The sequence below is a fragment of the Mustela putorius genome, unplaced genomic scaffold, assembly GCF_011764305.1.
Source record: "Mustela putorius furo isolate JIRA1106 unplaced genomic scaffold, ASM1176430v1.1 tig00003987_pilon_pilon_pilon, whole genome shotgun sequence".
Taxonomy (NCBI): domain Eukaryota; kingdom Metazoa; phylum Chordata; class Mammalia; order Carnivora; family Mustelidae; genus Mustela; species Mustela putorius.
In genome coordinates this window covers 3,785,339-3,807,343 of record NW_025422126.1, presented here as the reverse complement: position 1 = coordinate 3,807,343, position 22,005 = coordinate 3,785,339, and the positions used below count along the sequence as shown (strand labels likewise).

General features: G+C 37.5%; 1 protein-coding gene across 4 annotated transcripts in view; it reads left to right on the top strand.

Moving 5' to 3' along the window:
• The window catches only part of FCHSD2 (FCH and double SH3 domains 2), a 295,400-nt gene that overhangs the window by 261,888 nt on the left and 11,507 nt on the right, over positions 1 to 22,005 (top strand). For all 4 annotated transcript variants that reach the window (XM_045071389.1, XM_045071387.1, XM_045071388.1 and 1 more), the window contains 2 exons: positions 7,615 to 7,776; positions 21,028 to 21,162. In XM_045071389.1, the coding sequence (XP_044927324.1) occupies positions 7,615 to 7,776; positions 21,028 to 21,162 (297 nt within the window). The remainder of the gene's footprint in view (positions 1 to 7,614; positions 7,777 to 21,027; positions 21,163 to 22,005) is intronic.

Sequence of the window (22,005 nt, the reverse complement as noted above, 5' to 3'; positions counted from 1 at the left end):
AAGTTCAGTTTGATGAGCTAGAATATACTCAAGGCCACTGATCATTTCTTCTGTAGTATGTAATCTACTGTTAAGGCCATCCTGTGAATGTTTATTTCAGATATTACAGTTTCAGCTCTATAAGTTCTGTTTGGTTCTTTATATTCTCTTTATATTCCCAGTTCATGCCTGTTTACCTTCATGTTTTCCTTTAAATCCTTAAGTGTATTTATAATAATGACTTTAAGTCCTTGTCTGCTCTTTCCATCATCTGTTATTTATCTCTTTCTTATTGATTAATTTTTTTCCTTTAGTTATGGCTCATGTTTTTCTGTTTTTCAAATACCTAGTAGAAATTGTGTTTCATTATTGAATCTGAATTCTCCTTTCTTTTTTAAAGGCTATTGAGTTTTGTTCTGACAGTCATGTCAGCTCCAGATCAGGTTAATCCTCTGGAGTTTGATTTTTAAGTTTTGTTGGGGTTGGTTTAGAATAGCCATTCCGGTAGGGCAAATTTAGCCCTATTGCCAGTGCATTTCCTTTCTTGTAGTTTCTTGATATGCCATAAGTACCCAATAAGATTTCTCAGTCTGGCTGGATAGAACTGTAATATCTTTCAGCCCTGGGAATTTTTCAGTTCACAGCTCTGTGGTAGATATTTTTTCCTCACGTCATTATCCTTTACTTCTCCTCATAGGGTCAGTCCCACCTTATATATTCTCAATTTGTTATAGATTTTTATTAATTTCATCTGTTTTCCATTATAGATGGCCTCTTTGACGCCCCATAGTGTCTGAATTCAGCCAGTGAGAGTCCATTTAGCCTTCCATGTCCTTTTGATGTTATTCCCATCAGTCTTTGAACAGTTTCCTGCTTTCTCACACAGGCTTGCTATCATAGACTCACCTTGTATTCTCCCTGATCATACTTAGAATTAAGTATGATTCTCCACTGAGCTCTGATTTCTGTTAATAGAGGATTGTAGTTAGACACCCAGGTCTAGGATGTGAAGGTGCTTATTGTAATGAGTGTCATTGATGTCTTGGCCCTTTCTTTGTTTTCGGAGCTAGAAATTTATTGTTGTTTTTTTTTTAATCATGAGTTCATGTTGTTATTTCCAATTAAGATTTAAAATTAGGAGGATTTTGTTGAATTTCTTCGATTTTCTATTTGTCTTTTTTTGCTTATGGTCGAAATTTTGTAACAATATTTTGTTTTATCCTGCAATATACTGAAGTTTCAGAATTACAATGGAAATATTAATGGTAAAGTTGAGCAAAATTTAAGATTTCTTTGCAGTTTGTTTTGAATGTAGACTGACTCCACAAGATTTCTGCTTCTGGTAATAAGAAACTAGCTCATATTAGACTAATCCTCCTTTAAATAACAGTCATTAACCTGGGGCAAAAATACTTAATAGAATTGGAAGATATCCAAGCCATGTAAAAACTAGAAAGTCCCTTAAAAGAATGGGACTATATTTGGAGATATGTATAGTAAGCAGCTCTTTGTGACAAGGGGCTACATGACTAGAATTCAAGCACAGAGCCTTGATCTTATTGCTTGAGGATGAATGTTGAGGAGCTCTCAAGTTTCATATATGTAAATAACTTGCAAATTCTCAGCCAAACCTGGATACATTTGTGGAACAGAAACTCCCAGAAGCTTGACAGGAAATAGTAGTTGGAAGGCAAAATAACTGAGCCAGAATTTTAGCTTTTGCTCACCACAGGGAGTAACATTAACCATTAAAATATTGGTGTGGCTATAATATCAGACAACATAGACTACAGGACAAGAAATATTAAAAGGGATAATTTGGGGCGGTGGGTGGCTCAGTGGGTTAAGCCCCTGCCTTCGGCCTAGGTCATGATCCCAGGGTCCTGGGATCGAGCCCCACATCGGGCTCTCTCCTTGGCGGGGAGCCTGCTTCTCCCTCTCTCTCTCTGCCTGCCTCTCTGCCTACTTGTGACCTCTCTGTCTCTCTCTGTCAAATAAACAAATAGAATCTTTAAAATAAAGAAATAAAAAAAAATAAAAGGGATAATTTATAATGATTAAAAGTAAGGTCGTCATGATCTTTTCCATCAAGAAGACACAACAATTCTGAATGTGTTGTAGCTAATAATGGAGCAACTAAATACTGAAGCAAAAAACTGACAGAACTGAAAGAAGAAATAGATATATCTACAATGGTAATCAGAGATGTCAACATTCCTTTCAGTAATTAGAACGAGGGGCTAGAAAATCAGCAAGGATCAAGACTTGAACAACCCTGTCAACTAACTTTACCTAATTGGCATATATAGGACACCCCATAAGGATAGAGTACTTATTCTTTTAAAGTACACACAGAACGTTCAGCAAGACCAGCTAGACCATAAACCAGTGTCAGTTAGTTTAAAAGTATTGCTGTCACTCAGAGTATGTTCTCGGACCCATCAGAATTAAATTAAAAATCAATAATAGATACCTGAAAAATCTCCAGATATTTGGAAATTAAATTATTTAGACACAATAATCTGTGGCTGCCTTAAAACACACCACACACACACACACACACACACACACCCCTCCAGACCCAGCTTTATGGCAAAAACGACTTACTGTCTCTCACCATTCTGGGTGTTGACTGTGCATTTGTTTTGCAGGTTTTTCCTGAGATTACTCAAGGAGCTACATTCATCCAGAGGGTCTGCTAGAGTGCTGAGCCTTTTTTCCAAATGGTCTTTCATCCTCAAATATGCTAAACTAGGCTTCCGTAGATGGTGGAGACACATTCCCAGAAATCAGTCTTAATTGCACTTAATCAGATCTCTGCTAGAATCAAATTTGCATATGGTCCATCAAAGATCACATGAGTAAGCCAAGAATCAATGTGGGAGGGAACAACATGGATAGCAAGAGGCATGATTCCTTGGCAGTAACATTTTACCAAAATTGTTAGGACCTTGTTAAATCATTTTTCTCATCTGTAAAATGGAGTTTATGATATCCATCCCTAGAATTGTTGTGTGGATTAAATGAAATAATCATATAGTTCCTAGTACATGTGATAAAAGTTGTTTGGAGTGGTATTTTTTAAGACACCAAAGGTAATTTAGAGTGGCAAATACTATCATTTTATTCATTTATTTATTTTCATTCATTTCCTATTACCCCAAGATTATGTATTTTAAAAGAACTGGCTTTTAAAACATCATTTTAAAAAGCTCTATCTCTTCACAGATTCTAAAATGATTTGGTCAAGTAGTATCTGGGATGCAATCAAGTTACAGAGACTTGTGCTCTGCAAATTTTAATCAACTGGTAAATCATCAAAATTCATTTGAAAACCCTGGAAAATTCTTCTTTTAAATAGTTGATAAAATATAAACAGTTGGAACTCTGGAGGAAAGATAGCTATGATTATTCTGGAGCTATAATCTAAAAATCTAACTTTTGCAAATGCCATGCTCATCAGCCGTTTGCTAAAGTACTGACAAAAATACGTCTTATGAAAATGAAATTACTTGGTATTGAAAAAACAGAATACATTGATATATCTCTCCCTCCCTCTCACTCTTGCTCTCGCTCTTTCTCCTTTTTTGTTGTGTATCTCTGCTTCTGCAGTTAAATGACTTAGATTTATTTATTATTTCCAAGAAGGAGTTTGTTGGTTCACTCTTCTTTCCTAGAACATTTTATTGCCTGTATTTGTTTAAAATGCATACTAGAATGGTGCAAAGACAACTGGATATTTACTTGCAGAAGAATGGAGTTGGGCCCCTACCTCATACCATATACAAAAATAAACTTGAAATGATCAAACACCTAAATATAACAGCAGAAGCTATAAAGCACTCACAAGAAACCATAGGAGCAAATCTTTGTGACCTTCGATTAATTTCTTAGATATGAAACCAAAAGCCCAAGCAACAAAAGAAAAAAATAGATAAATTGGATTTTATCAAAATTAAAAACTTTCTTCTTCAAAAGATACAATCAAGAAAGTGAGGGTGGCTGGATGACAGACATTGGGAAGGGTGAGTATGTTCTATGGTGAGCGCTGTGAATTGTGCAAGACTGGAGAATCACAGACCTGTCCCCCTGAAACAAAGACTACATTTTATGTTAATTTTTTTTAAAAGTAAAAAAAAAAAAAAAAAGATCGAGTAGACATAAAAATAAAAGATAAAATTTAACAAGAAAAGTGAAAGACAGGGGCACCTGGGAGGCTCAGCTGGTTAAGCATCTGCTTTCGGCTCAGGTCATGATCCTGGGGTCCTGGGATTGAGCCCCATGTCGAGCTTCATGCTCAGTGGGGAGCCTGCTTCTCCCTCTCTCTCAGCAGCTCCCCCTCCTTGTATGCACGCGCTTACTCTCTCTCTCTGTCAAATAAATAAAAAGTCTTTAAAAAAATGAAAGACAACCCACAGGATGGGAAAAAATATCTGTAAATCATGTGTCTGATGAGAGACTTTTATTTAGAATACAGAAAAACTCTTAGAATAAAGACAAAGACAAAATAAAAAGAACATTAAAAAGACAACCCATTTTAAAAATGAGCAAAGTATCTGAATAGACAGACATTTCTCTGAGAAGATAGACAGATGACTAATAAGTCCATGAAAAGATGCTTCACATAATTAGTCATCAAGGAAATACAAATCAATACTACAATGAGAAACTATTTCACACCCATTAGGATGACTATAATCGAAAAGGCAGACATTAACAAGTATCTTTCAGGATGTGGAGAAACGCTAACCCTCTTACCCTGCTGGTGGGATTGTCAAATGAGGCAGCTGCTTTGGAAAACAATCTGGCATTTTCCCAAGTGGCTAAACATTGCATGATTTTATGACCAAGCAATTTCAGTCTGAAGTATATGCACACATACAGAGAAATAAAAGCATGTTTACACAAAAACTTATACACTAATGTTTAAAGACACATTATTCATATTAGGCAAAAAAATTGAAATAATCCAAGTGTCTATCAGCTGACAAATAGCTAAAGTTGTTGGTAATTTGATTCTGCTAGAATCAGGATGTTATTTGGCCATAAAAAGGAATGAAATACACACACTACACCATACATGCTACAACATGAAAACACAATGCTGAGTGAAAGAAGCCAGACACAAAAGGCCACATATTATATGGTTCTATTTATATTAAATGTTCAGAATAGGCAAATCTGTAGAGAGAGAAAGTAGAATAGTAACTGGAAAAGGGATAAGGGAGCAATGGTTAAAGGATTATGGGGTTTCTTTTTTTTTTTTTTTAAGATTTTATTTATTTATTTGACAGAAAGAGATCACAAGCAGGCAGAGAGGCAGGCAGAGAGAGAGGAGGAAGCAGGCTCCCCGCTGAGCAGAGAGCCTGATGCAGGCCTCGATCCCAGGACCCTGAGATCATGACCCGAGCCGAAGGCAGCGGCTCAACCCACTGAGCCACCCAGGCACCCTATGGGGTTTCTTGTGGAGATAATTAAAATGTTTTAAAATTGATTGTGGTGATAGTGGCACATACCTGTGAATATACCCTTAGTCATTGAAATGTACACTTTATTTTATTTTTTAAGATTTTATTTATTTGTCAGCAAGAGAGAGAGAGCTCAAGCAGGCACTGAGGCAGGCAGAGGGAGAAGCACGCTCCCCGCCAAGCAGGGAGCCTGATGTGGAACTCGATCCCAGGACCCTAGGTCATGACCTGAGCCAAGGTTAGACGCTTAACCGACTAACCCACCCAGGTGTCCCTGAACTGTACACTGTAAATGGGTGAATTTTATAGTATATGTAAGCTTTAGCTCAGTAAAGCTATTGCCAAAATAATTATTAGAAGAATAAATATATATTTTTTTTTTATTTTTCTTTGAGATTTTATTTATTTGACAGAGATGACAAGTAGGCAGGCAGGCAGAGAGAGGAGGAAGTAGGCTCTCCACGGAGCAGAGAGCCCTATGCGGGGCTCAATCCCAGGGTCCTGGGATCATGACCTGAGCCGAAGGCAGAGGCTTTAACCCACTGAGCCACCCAGGTGCCCCAAGAATAAATATATTTTTGCAAGGCTGTTTACCAAATTGCATACCTCCAAGCTAAAAACTTGAATTACTTTATATAAGGATCTGTATGATATTCAAAACCACTGAATTGTACACTTTAAAATTATTAAGATGGCAGTTTATGTAACATGAATTTTATCTCATTTTTTAAAGTATTTAGAGAGAGAGTAGGGGGAGGGACAGAAGGAGTGGGAGGGAGTTTCAAGCAGACCCCACTGAGTGCAAAGCCTAATGTGGAGCTCAGTCTCACAACCCTGAGATCATGACCAGAACTAAAACCCAAAGTCAGATGCTTAACCAACTAAACCACCCAGGTGCCCCAATTTTATCTCAATTTTTAAAAATCTGTATGCTTAAAAATCTTAGGAATACAAAATAAATTCAGCAATGAGAGCTCAAGTGAAACAAGTCAGAGCTTAGGTCACTTTTTTTTTTCCTACGCTCCACATCTAACATGGGCTTGAACTCAACTCTGAGATTAAGAGTCACATACTCTACCAAGGGAGCCAACCAGGTGCTAATAGAAGAGCTCAGATCAATTTGATACCAGCTTCTGCAGCTGAGAATCCAGAGAGTGGTCAGAATTGCACACCAGCAGGGTTCAGTGAACACACTCGTTGGTCCAAAAGTCCCATAGAAAGGCCATGAAGTGAAGGTTGAAATTTATCAAACAAGCCAAATCTTCTCACTGGAATCTTCAAATGTTGAAGGAAGAGACCATCTCTCTATTATGTAGAACAATGAAGCTGAATTTACTACTTGCTAAGCAAGAGAGAATGATACTTAAAAATACAGTCTCTCTGAAGAAACAACTAATATCTAGGGTTTTGAGAAGTGTGGATTTCAGGGATTGGCAGATTTTCAAAATTTACGGATTGGTTCACTTGCAGCTGTGCTATCTAGAGATGGGTGGGCTGTGGGAAGCAGGAGTGGGAACCTGACTACTGGTGGTGGCTGGTGTGAGGCTGTCCCTGCCTGGCTTCCAGGCTCGGCTGCTGGATCCAGACAGGTTCAAACTGGTTCTGTGGTTACTTGCTTATGACTTGGAACACGAGTCAGAGAACAAGCAGTCTTTCAGTTCCTTGAATTTGGAGACTAGGAACTTTTTGTTTTCTATCTCTTACTGTTTCTGACAACTACACCGTAATTTAATTCAGATCTTTACCCAGTAGTTCAGTCAGGAGTCACTGAAGTTTTTAACCAGGGGAGTGACATGATGAGATCATTTGAAAACTTGTAAGTCTAGGAGATGGGTTAGAAGGCTGTGGAACATGCTGGATTTTAGGATGTCTGAGGTGTAGCCTTATTAAAAGGAAAAGAATGCAGACTTTATGGTGTATCCTCCCGGACATAAGTTCTGTTGATGTAGCTTGTCAAAATGAAGGTGTGCCATTTACCCTCATTTCTGTTCCAGGTTTCCTCCCTTCTCTCCAAGTGAAAAGTTAACATTTATCCCAAGGTAGCATTGCTAGTAAATATCAAGATCATTCTAATCAGTAAATCAGAAACAACTTTTAAAAAACACACACATTGATTTGAGGGAGGAAAAAATGCCTGGATTTCTGACCACTTTCTTGGTTTTCTTAGATAATTAAGTTGAAAGCTGAAGCCCGGCTGGACCTGCTAAAGCAGATCGGTGTTTCTGTGGACACGTGGCTGAAGAGTGCAATGAATCAAGTAATGGAAGAACTGGAAAATGAACGATGGGCTCGCCTTCCTGCAGTGACAAACAACGGCACTTTACACTCGGTAGGGTTTCTCTTCTTGGCTGTGATGGCTGTGACAGTTGAAGGATGCCATTCTCTGACTGTGTAACCAAACCTGAAAATAGCCAAAATTTAAAAGAAAAAATAGTGGTCTTGCTAGCAGTTTGGTGTCTTTGCCTTACCCTATCACTGAGTTAAACTTGGTACAGCAAGAGGAAAAAAGTCATGCTTTTTTTTTTTTTTTTTTTTTTTTTTTTTTTTTTACCGTGCAGTGAAGAACATATTATCTCTTGTTGGTTTACCCGTACCACTTTACCAAACTCCTTATCCCATTCATGAAGAGAGATGCTTCTTGTCCAGAAGTAGCAGAGTAAAAATTTTAATCTAGAGTTTCTGAAGTGCTCAGAGATCTTCTCTAGGTACAAATGAAAACTAAGATGCAGAGAGTCATAAACAGTCTCAAAGAAGGGAAGGGAACACTTCTGGTCTGTGGCTTATTTAATCTGTTTGATTTGCAAGGGCTTTCACGCTCTGCTCACTGTATCATCGTCCGAGACACAGGGCAGGGATGGTGTGACAAAGAAGGCCACAGCTCAAGCTGGTGTTTTCCTGCTTCAAGTCCAGGGCTGTTTCTACTCTGATGTCATCCAGTTCAACCTCAGTTTTTCATGTTGGAGATCTGAGTGCCAGAAAAGTTCCGTGATTTCCATGTTACTACATAGGTGGATATATGATTTCTAGCTAGTCAGCCAAAGTAGTTCCTGCTGCTGCCTCCCCCTCATTACTCTCTCTCTCTCATCCTGTTTATTTCCTTATGGCATTTATTACAGTCTGTCCTTGCCTTCTTTATTTGTCTTCTTTGTCTGTCTTCCTCCCTGGAATGTAATTTCCATGTCTGCCTGATTCACTGCTGTGCACAGCAAAGAGCCTGGCACATAGTAGGTACTCAGTAAATATCTGCTGAAGGAAGAAATGAAAGGTCAGATGGACGAATAGATGGAGTAGTGGCAAATTAAAAGCTAAAACTTTTACTCTCTGAACTTCTGACTATATCCATAGTGCTTCTTCAGTGCTTATGCCCTTCAGATAAAAGGGATCCTTGCTAGAGAAACTGGCTAAAGTTTAAGAATATTCCTGAAAGTTTTGTCAATTTTTTTACATAACATTCTGATTTTCTAATGGGAATACACTTGCACATTTAAAGAAGACTGTGTATGGGTGTGCATTTTAAGGAAAAACAGTCTATTAAAAGCTTATTTTTGTTTTACTATTAATGGTAATCCAGCTAAGGAAAGTAGGCACACATCACCCACTTGACTTTGGGGTTAGAAGAACTTGCCCTGTTTTCAATATGACAAAGTTGCTCCACAACATGGAATATCCCTTCTAACACAATTCCCCTCTGCTTCAGGTTATTTTTTTGTACAGAACTTAAGATGATAGCAAATTCCAGACACAAACTTTCTTACGGCGTCTTCAGTGGCACTGTTGGAAACCAACCAAACACGTGATTTCCCTTAGACTAGTACCTTTTCTGACTAACTCAGCTGAGCAGGCATTTATCCCCTCAGTTCTTGCCTACTTCCTGGGTATATTGAAAATGAACTAAACTTGGTCTCTCTCCGCAAAGAGCGTAGCTGGTAGGGCAGATAGACCTTTATAGACCTTAGTGATACACGGCAGTGTATGACTGGGCTACTCTGTGCCAAACTTGAAATTGCTTGCTCCTAACTCATCAACACCTTGGGAAAAGAGCCACTTCTCTCTGGGTTTCGAGAGAAAATCATGTTAAATGATTCTAAGATCCCCTCCAATTCCAAAATTTTATGATTTTGTGAAATGCTGTCAAAAAAGCTCCGTACCAGATAGAAAAAATAGGAAAGATGTTTGCCCCATGAAGGAAATGTGAGTTGAGATAGTCCTTGAAGAATTTCAGCAGGAGATAAAGAAGGGATTCTGAGTGTGAAGGAAGGAAATGAAAGAGATATGCCTAGTACAGTCTGTCAATGAGTCGTACATTCTGATAGTAAGTGTTGAGAACTGTCCAAAGATATCAGCTCATGTAGGAACATCATATCCTCTGCGAAGGGAGCATTTTGCAATCCCTTCCCCCTCTTTTCTTCCCTCTAGTCAGTTTTACAGAGCCTGTGTCATCCTGCTTTCCGCTGAAGGTTATATTTTGTGGAAATTCTATTAATAATACATTAGTGCCCCTCTCATTGATGGTGTCACTTCTCCTGGTTTCAGTTACTGTGGTCAACCATGGAAGCAACTATCTGGAAGCAGATGATCCTCCTTCTGACTTTGTCAGAAGGTCGGTAGTGGCTTCACACTCCATTACAATACCTGCCTCATTCACCTCGCTTTATCTCATCACGTAGGCATTTTATCATCACACATCATCACAAGAAGGGTGAATATAGTACAATAAGATATTCTGAGAGAGAGGCCCACATTCACATAACATTTATTACAGTATATTGTTGTAATTGTTATAATTTATTATTAGTTGCTATTTATCTCTTACTAGGCCTGATTTATAAATTAAACTGTAGCATAAGTATGTGGTGTAGGAAAAAACATAGTCTATAGAGTTTGGTACTATCTCTCGTTTCAAACATCCATAGGGGGTCTCAGAACCTATTCCCCATGGATAAGGAGGAGAGGCTACTATATAAATGAAGGAGAGATCAGACGTAGGTACAGATTTGCTAAATAAAGTCCCAATATTTATTTAACCTGCTTTTAAATGACAACACTGAAATAATTTAGAGGGATTTGTATCTCTTCACATTGGCAGCTAGCTGGCTAGGAGCATGAAGCAGAAATACACATCTGGGGACCAAATTATTTCTTCCATTATAAGATGCCAACAAAAGCATTAGTCATCAAGTTTAGAGTTCTCTTCCATCTGGAAAATGTGTTTAATTCTAGTGTTAGACATTAACAGTGTAAAGGGCCTTATTAGAAGATAAATGTTTTTAAAACATACAGTCTATTTACCTTATAGAACAAGGAAGAAACTAAACTTCCTTGGGTATTAACTCTTTGCCTTCTGTATTTTGCTCTAGTACAGAATACAGGATTCAGAAGAAAAAGAGAAAAAGAACCACAGTATATGGCAATGTTTTTTAAAAGGAGAGCAGTCTGCTAATAGAGCTATTCAACTGATGGTTAACTAGAGCTCATACATAGCAGCCTGTGGTTAGATTGCTACTACTAGTAGCCCAGTCAGCCTTTACCCCATTCCTCCCTACTCTTATTTTCCTTTCTTCTCTTACTAAAAGACCATACCCAGTTTACAACCTAATTTTGAAATTATATGAATTTTAGAATAGAAACAGTTTTATAACTAGGTTACAAAAAAGTTAGAAAGTTCAGTAGAGAAGAAGATGACCAAAAACTCCATTCTTACATTCTTACTAACGCTACTGTTAACAACTTGATGTGATTCCATCCTCTTTCTACTCTTCTTCTTTTTTTAAGATTTTATTTTTCACTTATTTGAGAGAGATAGAAAGCAACAGGGCTGGTGGCAGGGAGCTGAGGGAGCAGGAAAAGCAGGCTCTCCACTGAACAAGGAGCCCGAAAAGGGCTGATCCCAGGACCCCGAGATAATGACGTGAGGTGAAGGCAGATACTTAACCAACTGAGCCACCCAGACACCCCTACCATCCTTTTTTTTTTTCTTAAACATATTTCATAATAAAGTTAATTTGTGTATTTTTCCATCTAGCATTCCAATTTGCTGGATGATCTCCATAATCTTTCTTTTAATGTCTTCATAGTATTTGATCAAGAAAGCATACCATAATTCACTTAACTATTCTCTTATAGGTTTAATATTTAGATTTCTTCAAGATATTCTAAATAAATAATACTCTAAAAATATTTGTGTGTATATTTCTTTTTTCCATACAGGAGATTTTTTTCTGTAATATAGATTCTTAGAAGTAGAATTAATAGGTCAGGCGTACCTGGCTGACTCGGTCAGTGGAGTGTGCGACTCTTGATCTTGGGGTTGTAAGTTCAAGCCTCACATTGGATATAGAGATTACTTAAAAGTAAAAAATAATTAGGTCAGAGATTTATAGCTCTTTGTGTAAGATTGGTTTCTGTTCTTTCGATTATTTTCCCCTAGGTTCTCAAACTATATCTGATAGTGTTTACACAACTTCCTTGTCTCCAGCCATTTCCCCCAACTATTATACACAAACATCCTGACATCCGCTCTGTTTTGCACCCTCCCTAAGAGTGTGAGCATTTTTCAGAGTTGCATAGAAATAAATTCTGGCTTCCATTATTGGGAAGACCATGCTGAATAATGTGTTTGAAAGGCAAGGAAATTAAATATTTTTAACCATCAGGATAGTGGTTTAGTTTCCATCTGCCTCATTAATGCATAATAGTCCTTGCAATATAATGGGCTTTGTTTTTGACATATGAAAATCTGTTTTGGGCTTGCACTAATCCCAAAGAAAGGAAACAATGAATTTTTGTAGTAAAATAAATATAAACTGTAGAAAATAATAGAATACACCTGCAAAAATCTTCAGTAACTTATGTGTTTACAGTTTTTCCAAATGGGCACTGGTCTTTTTATTGAATTAAACTCTATAACCCAAATAGCCCACACTACTAGTGAAATTGACATTTCATATTTTCAGTAGGATCAATTTAATTCAATTCAGCAAGCATATATTGAACCTGCACTGCCATGAGAACCTTTGCTAGGTGCTGGGAGATACCAAACCGAGTATAGTGTCTGCTGAGTTTGTAGCCACAGATTGAGAGAACCAATCTCACTGACAGCCAGGACCAAACGATGGGCATTGAGAAGCTGTGGAGAATTTCACTTCTAAGAGAAATTCTTTGACTTTCTGCATAGCCATAATAAGAAAAGTGCCTAACATAAATCCCTATACATAGTACATGTTCAAAAATATTAATCCAAACCTCAAGATAAGTAGTTTAATTTTACCAACTAAGTTTAAAATACTAATGAAAGGAGGGAGTTCACAGGTATAATTAATGGTCTTGGAGCATCTTCAAATACTGTGTGACCCATTGTCATTAAAATCCCCAAGCTTTGGGACATCTGGGTGGCTCATTCAGTTAAGCATTTGTCTTCAGCTCAGGTCATGATCCCAGGGCCCTAGGATACAGTCCGGCATCAGGCTCTCTGCTCAGAAGGGATCCTGCTTCTCCCTCTGCCTGCTGTTCTTCCTGCTTGTGCTTGCTCTCTCTCTCTCTCTGACGAATAAAAAATATATTTTTTTAAATAAAAAATAAATAAAACTTGGGGCGCCTGGGTGGCTCAGTGGGTTAAGCCGCTGCCTTCGGCTCAGGTCATGATCTCAGGGTCCTGGGATCGAGTCCCGCATCGGGCTCTCTGCTCGGCAGGGAGCCTGCTTCCTCCTCTCTCTCTCTGCCTGCCTCTCTGCCTACTTGTGATCTCTCTCTGTCAAATAAATAAATAAAATCTAAAAAAAAATTTTTTTAAATAAAAATTTAAAAAAATAATAATAAATAAAACTCCCTAACTTTACTGATATTTTTTAACAATTTTGCTGAGGTTGTACATATTTAAAGTGTACAATTGATACATTTTGACATATGTACACACCAGTGAAACCTTGCCACAGTTAAGATAATGAATATAACCACCACCTTCAGAAGTTTCCTAAAATTCATTTATTAGTTATCATAGCTTTTGTGTAGATTTTCTGTGTAATCATATTTCCTCACCTACTTCCAGCCCTTCAATCAACTACTGATCTGCTCTCATTATGGATTAGCTTACATTTCCTAGAATTTTATATCAACAGAATCATACAATATGTACCTTTTTTTAATCTGTCTTCTTTCACTTAGCATGATTATTTTGAGGATCGTGCATCTTGTTGTGTGTATCAATAATTCATTGCATTTTTTTTATTGCTGAGTAGTGTTCCATTGTATGAGTATATCAGTTTATCAGTTCACCCGGTGATGGACATTTAGGTTTCAGGGAGACTATTACAAGTAAAATTGCTATGAACTCATGTTTTGAGCCGCCCAGACAGTGGCTATATGTTTAATATTTTAAGAAACTGCCAAACTGTTTTCCAAAGTAGCTGTACCATTTTACATTCCCATAGGTAGGTGTTCTCGCCCACACTTAATATGGTCAGTCTTTTTCATTTTAGACATTCTGATGGGTGTGCAGTAGTGTAGCCTTGTAGTTTTAATTTGCATTTCACTGATAATGTTGAATATCTTCTCATTTGCTTATTTGCTATCTCTAGATCTTTTTTGGTGAAGTGTCTGTTCAGCTCTTTTGCCCATATTTTATTGGGTTGTTTGTTTTCTTTTTACTAAGTTTTGAGAGTTCTTTTTATATTCTATTTACAAACCCTTTATCAGATACATGATTAACATAATTTTCTCCCAAACCAAGTCTATGGCTTATCTTTTCATTTGAACAGTATCTTTCAAAGAGCATACATTTTTAATTTTGGTGAAGTCCAACTTACTGTTTTTTTTCTCTTACAGACCATGCACACCATGGTGTGGTGTGGCAGCTTTGACTAAAAGTTATGATTTCTTTGACAAATCTTTGCCAAACCCTAGGTCATAAAGGTTTTCTCCTGTATTTTCTCCTAGAATTTTTATAGTTTCAGGTTATACATTTAAATCTATGATCTAGTATCTTTATATATGGTAAGAAGAATGAGTACAAGTTCCTTTTCATTGTTTTTGAAAAGACTGTGCTTTCTCCACTTCTCCACTGAATTACCTTCACATATTTGTCAAAAATCAACCATGTATGTGTGGGTTTATTTTCAGACTTTTTCCTCTGTTCCATTGATCTATATATAGCTTGACGCCAATACTATACTCTTTTGATTAAAGTAACTTCATAATTAGCCTTTAAGTTAGGTAGTATAAATCCTTCAACTTTTTTCTCTCTCCCTTTTTTATTTTTCACTTTTAAATCCAGTTTAGTTAACTTCTAACTTTATTCTTTCTCTAAGCTGTTTTGAATAATCAGGGTCCTTTGCATTTCCATATAAATTTAAAATCAGTTTTCTACCTACCAGGATTTTTTAAAAATAGGATTGTGATGAATCTGTGGGTTAGTTTGAAGACAGTTGATATTTTAACAATGTTGAGTCTTCATTATTTATCCATTAACATAATACCTCTACACTTACTTGGTCTTTAATTTTGCTCAGCAGTATTTTGTAAATTTCAGTATATAGGTCTTGCACTTCTCTTTTTCAGACTTAATTATTTTATAGGTTTGGGTGCTATTGTAAATGGTTTTTTCTTTTAATTTCCAATTGATCATTGCTAACACATGAAAATGTGATTTTTTGCATATTGATCTTGTATCCTGCAACTCTACTGAATTCATTTATTAGTTATCATAGCTTTTTTGTAGATTTTCTGTGTAATCATATTACCTACATATTAAGACATTTTTACTGCTTCCTTTTTTCCCCTACTGTAACAACTAGAACCTCTAGTACAATGCTGAATCAAAGCGGTGAGAGCTGACAGATGTCCTTGCCTTGTTTCTGCACTTAGGGAGAAAGCATTCAGTCTTTCATCATTAAGCGTGATGTTAACAGTAGGGTTTTTTTAGATGCCCTTTACCATGTTGAGGAGTTTCCTCTATTCCTATTCAGTTTGCTGATAGCAATGAATGTTGGATCTTGTCGAATGATTTTTCTCTTCAATTTGCTTATATGACAGATTGCATTGATAATTTTTCAGCTATTAAACCAACTTTGGATTACTAATAAACTCCACTTGAATCATGATATATTACCCTTTATGTATTTAGAGGAATTGATTTGTCAAAATTTCCATAAGCATTTTTGTATTTCTATTCATGGCAGATACTAGTCTATAATTTTCTTTTCTTTCTCTTGTAATGTTTGTCTTACAATGATTTGAAAAGTATTCCTTCCCCTTCTATTTTCTGGAAGCTTAATGTAAAATCGTGTAGTATTTTTTTCTTCCTTAAATATTTGCTGTAATTCATCAGAGTAGTTTTCTGGGCCTAGTTTTCTTTGTGGAAGTTTTTTTGTTTCTTTTTTGTTTTTAACAAAAAACTCAATTTCTTTAGTAGATATAGGGTTATTCAGCATATTCTTGAGTGGACTTTGGTCATTTGTGTCTTTCTAGGAGTCTGTCCATTCTAAGTTGGCCAACTTTATTAAAATAAAATGTTTATAATATTCCTTTAATATTTGGTTATCTAAAGAATCTGTAGTGTGGCATCACTTCTCATTCTTTCTATTTGTGTCTTTACTTTTTTCCTGCTCATTCTGCTAGAGGTTTATCCATTTGATGGATCTCCATAAAGAAACAGCTTTTAACTTCATTAAGTTTTTTCTTTCACTGTTGTTTTTCTGTTCTCTGTTGTATTGATTCCTGCTCTGTTTTTTAACCTTTATTCCAATTCATTTGGATTTAAATAGTTGTTTCCTAAGTTGAAATTATTTCGCATCCCCCAGGGATCCTTGTCCTTCAGTGCATGAGGTCCAGGGTTCATATATTTTGAGCAGTTCTTTAGTTGTTTCTGAAAGGAGTTTACATCTGGTCCTTGATACTGCATCTTATCTGGAAGCAGAAATCTATGTTGCTGATATTTTCAACATCACCCTTTATAGCCTCCTTGTGTTGTATTTGGAATGATGTTCAATGTGATCACTTCTCTGTCCAAATGAAGTTCAGAGGTTCTTCTAGTCAGTTATAAGGAGCTGCCTTCCTCTATATTGAATATCACCAGATTCTTTATGTAATTTCTTCTTTCCTCATCAAAAAAAAAAAAAGAAGAAGAATTATTTATTAAGTACATTCTATATATCCAGCATGTGTTATGGGTTTAAATATGTTACCTCATTTAATCGTTATGATAACCCTATGAAGGAGTACTTTTCTTCATTATGAGATAAGGTAATTGAAGTTGAGAAGTTAAATAATTTGCCTGAGGTCACAACAGTAAATGGTATAGTCAGCATTCAGACTCAAGTCTGTCAGAGCCAAGGACCCAGTATTGCTTTCTAGCCTCATTATAGTTCCATAAAGTTGATGAAACCCTTCAGAGGTTATTTTGCTGAGTCCAAACAGAAGGCTACTAATAGCAACTCTGAAAGCTTTTTCTTTTTCTTTTTCTTTTTTTTTAAGATTTTATTTATTTATTTGACAGACAGAGATCACAAGTAGGCAGAGGGGCAGGCAGAGAGAGAGGAGAGAAGAGGAAGCAGGCTCCCTGCTAAGCAGAGAGCCCGATGCGGGGCTCGATCCAAGGACCCTGAGACCATGACCTGAGCGGAAGGCAGAGACTTAACCCACTGAGCCACCCAGGTGCCCCCAGAAAGCTTTTTCTTATCTGCGCTTGCAGAGAGCGTAAGCATTTTACAACATCTAAGAAAGGAAAAACATTAGTACAACTAGAAAGAATAGTTTAAATTGAAGTTCTGTCAGGTGACAGGAAGGAAAAGGGCTAAGAGAACTATTGTTAAGAAACAGAGGAAGAATGTGATTTTAGAAATGCTGGGTCAAGAAAACATTGTAACGGTGAAGTTACAGAGGGTGAAAGAGGGAAAAAGCAGAAGTTATTCATCAGTGACATACTTTGGAAAGCTACTGGAGTGATGAAAAAGCACATGGCCCTGACCCCTGTTGCTGTCACTGCAACTTTTCATTCCCTTCCATGAGAATCAAACAATGAACTCAGAAGAAAGGGGGAAAGAAAGGAATGTTTAGTATCAGTGTTGCCAAGAGAAAATGTTTTGGATTGATTCCCAGTGCCACAGCACAGTGCATATTAACATTCCTTATATATTTTTGGAAACATGTTCTGTCCACATTGGCTTTAATTTTAGTTTTTATAGATGTATGGTGTTTTGTGTTGTTTTGTTGCAGTGCCCAGTTACGGGGTTTTTGTTTTTGTTATCTTTTTTAAATGTCGGTAACCTTTACTAGAATATGAAAGCAGTGTTTTCTAAGTATATGTAAATATGTTTATATTTTATGGCAGTTTCTAGCATGTGATCTTCATATTTTTTATTTAAAGATTTTATTTATTTATTTGAGAAAAAAACAGTGAGAGAGAGCATGAGAGAAGAAAAGGTCAGAGGGAGAATCAGACTCCCCAAGGAGCTGGGAGCCTGATGCAGGGCTCAATCCCAGCACTCCGGGATCATGACCTGAGCCAAAGGCAGTCGCCCAACCAGCTGAGTCATCCAGGTGCCCGATCCTCCTCTTTTATATGACACAATGCCCTTTTGGAAAATGATGGTATCATAGCCTGAAATGATTTGAAAGGTCAAGATTTGAGTCTTCGTCATTGACCAGATTGACCATAGATCAGTGATTTATGATTTTATTTATTTATTTGACAGACAGAGATCACAAGTAGGCAGAGAGGCAGGCAGAGAGAGAGAGGGGGGAGCAGGCCCCCCCCCACTGAGCAGAGAGCCCAATTCGGGGCTCGATCCCAGGACCCTGGGATCATGACCTGAGCCGAAGGCAGAGGCTTTAACCCACTGAGCCACCCAGGCGCCCTAGGTGAGTTATTTATAAGATGAGATGCAGATGATTATCTCACTCAACTGTGAAGAAATTCCAAGAATAGTTATAAATGAGAATATTACAAGGGCTCTGAAATGTAGGCAATAGATTTGACAGGAAATAGGTGCCATTTATTCTTTTAGAAAGCTCTATGGAATTGTATTAGGGAACTAGCAGTTAAGAATAGAGTCAGTTTTAAATGTTAATAATTACTCAAGAGAAATCACTTTAATTCGTTAGAAAGTATAATTGAACAATATAGGCAGCCTCTACCTTGCAACTCGCTGAAAGCCAGCAAGTCTTCCCTGACCTTCTCCAAAGGCCCCCCTGCACACTCAGCGTTTGGTGGTGGTAGTTTCTCCACTCTCGAGTATGAGCTCATGCAAAACAAAGTGTGTCCTTTGTTTCATGTTTACGAGCCTCACACAGTGTTCAGCTAATTGTAGGGATTTGATATTTCAGTTATTCTATTGTGAGACCTAATTCCGAATATCCAGTCCTTATATCTTTAATGCATGCCTTTGCATGTTTGCACATGGGGAAAAGTAGCTAAGTAAATGCTTATGTGTACCTAGAGACAAAGGAACTTTGCCTGTTTTGTTTCCTGTTGGATTTTTAGTTTAAAAAGTAAGACATGCTGGGCGCCTGGGTGGCTCAGCTGGTTAAGCCTCTGCCTTCCGCTCAGGTCATGATCCCAAGGTCGTGAGATCAAGCCCCACATCAGGCTCTCTGCACAGCGGGGAGCCTGCTTCTTCCTCTCTCTCTGCCTGCCTCTCTGCCTATTTGTGATCTCTCTCTCTCTGTCAAATGAATAAATAAAATTTAAAAAAAAAAAGTAAGACATGCTTATTCTAATAGTTCGGATAGTTTAGAGTTACATAAAAAACAAGTCATCCATCTCTATTCTCCAGTCTTTGTTTTTCTTATTCTGCCCCCCCATCAGATATTGATGTTCACATAAATACTATTTGTACTTCAACATCAAGAATAGTACTCTAGGTAAATACATTTTTACAAACAGTTATTGAATATGTGCTGGACGTGAACAATGGAATCATCATATGGGTACAGAACGGTTGCAAAGGTCCCTTGTTTACCCTCATGGCCTTGTGGCTGGAAACATGTGGCCATGTTTCCCAGCATCACAAGAGAATATTGTACCACATATCGCTAGCCTGGAAAGAGATCAAAATTTCAAGTATGTTTTCTACTGAATGTGTATTGCTTTCACACTATCACAAAATTGTAAGTCAAACCATTGTAAGTTGGGGACCATCTGTAAATTACATGAGATGCTCAGCACTTTATTTTTACAAAATAGTCTTTGTATTAGGTGGTTTTGCCCAACTGTAGGCTAATGTAAGTGTTCTGAGCACATTTAAGGTAGGCTAGGCTAAGCTATGATGTTTAGTAGGTTAAGTGTATGGAATGCCTTTTCAACTCAGGATATTTTTTGACTTATGATGGGTTTATTTGTCCATAACCCCATTGTAAGTTGAATAAGATCTACAGTCTTACCTCCTGTTGCTTTTACTTCTCCATAAGAGATTCACAAAAGTGAAGTTGCTAGATCAGGTGGTATGGTAGTTTTTAATTTCAGTAGGCTGATTTTTTTTAAGGACGTATCAGTTTTTTATTTCTACCAACAATAGAGGAGAGCCTGTTTCTCCAACTTCTTGGTAGCATGAACATTTCCCCATGTGATCAGTTTAAAATGGTAAGAGGCCTTTATTAGTATTTAACAGTGAAAAGAAAAAGGACATTGATAAACATTTCTTATATATTTGAAAGACATTTTACTCTGTTTTTTTTTATGCAACTCTTTATATCGGGGTTGTGAGTTTGAGCCCCACATTGCATGTTGAAAATAAAATCTGCTTTCTGGCAACTTTCCATGCTGCCATAATTGTGCGCAGGAATGTCCTGGCACATGCTCTCAAGAGCAGTAATAATGCTGAAAAGAGGCAAAATGTCAGGTTCTTAGTGGGCCACATTCCAAAGTCATCATCCAGTTTCTCACTGTGATGGTGAAGCCTGGTTACATTGGTGAATTTGAAATCACTGATAATCACAGAGCGGGAAAAACTATTGTGAACCTCATGGGCGGTTAAATAAGTGTGGAGTGATCAGCCCCAGATTTGATGTACAACTGAAAGATCTAGAAAAATGGCCGAAGAACCTGCTTCCAACCTGCCAGTTTGGTTTCATTGTACTGACAACCTCAGCTGCCATCATGAACCATGAAGAAGCAAGACAGAAACACAAGAGGGAAAATCCTGGGATCCTCTTTCTAGGGTTGTAATATATTCATGCAAATAAAGTGCCTCAATGGAAAAAGAAATGAAAGAAAACTTTAGGGGCGCCTGGGTGACTCAGCCGGTTAAGCTTCCAACTCTTGGTTTCAGCTCAGGTCATGATCTCAGGGTTGTGAGATCAAGCCCCGTGTTAGACTCCGTGATGGGTCTAACCTGCTTAAGATTCTCTCTCTCCCTCTGCCACTGCTCCCCACCCCGACCCTGCTCGCTCGCTCTCTCAAAATCTTGAAAAAAAAAAAATCTTGTCTTTTCATAACAAGAGAAATGCAAGTGAGAATAGATACTTTTTTCTGTGTATAGTTGAATAAGTAAATTATATTTTGAAATAATCAGGTTTTAAGTGTTTTTTTCTGCTTTCAACCATTTTTTTGAAGTAAGGAAGCTAGCCATTGACATCTAATTTTCTCTAGCTTAATGCAGATCCTGAAAGAGAGGAAGGAGAAGAGTTTGAAGACAATATGGATGTTTTTGATGACAGCAGTTCCAGCCCTTCTGGCACCTTAAGAAATTATCCACTCACCTGCAAAGTTGTTTATTCCTACAAGGTGTGTATTTCTCTAACCTATTGCTCGTATTAAATTGTGGCAACTCTGAAGACACATGTGACTAAGTCTGCCCAGCCTCTTGTACTGTGCTTACTATAAAATTGGTGTTCAGTTAACATTACAGATAATATAACATAATGATGAACAGTCTAGGCTCTGACATCAGCCTGCCAGGATTAAAATCCGTCTCTGCCACTTACAAGCTATATGACCATACTAGTCCCTGGGTCTCTGTGAGTCTCAGTTTTCCTACCTTATGGGGATAATAGGGCTAGTTTGAAGATTAAGTGAGATAACACTTATACAGCAAAGTACTTAGTACTGTGCCTGACATCTAGTAAATTTTCACTAAGGTAATCTTACCCTTATTATCGCGTTGCCTGCTTTGGCACAAGACCCTCCATTAGGATGACTCTCCAAACTGATACTAAAAGAAAATTGATTTACAGAACAGTTTTGTTAAACTTTACTAACCACCTCTTGTTTCCATGGTAAGCAGGGACCTAGATAAATAGATGCCAGAATTTCAAGACTTGATTTGGTGTAATAGTTCTTTTTTTTAACATATAATGTATTATTTAACATACATATAATGTATAATGTAATGTGAATCATCAGTCTTACACAATTCACAGCACTCTCCGTAGCACATACCCTCCCCAGTGTCCATCACCCAGCCCCCATCCCTTCCCTCCCACCCCTCAGCAGCCCTCAGGTAGTGTGATAGTTCTTCACCTCTCTCACCCCTGTTCTACTTTCACATAAACTTTTTTACTCATAAAAAATAAATTGAGGGCGCCTGGGTGGCTCAGTGGGTTAAGCCGCTGCCTTCGGCTCAGGTCA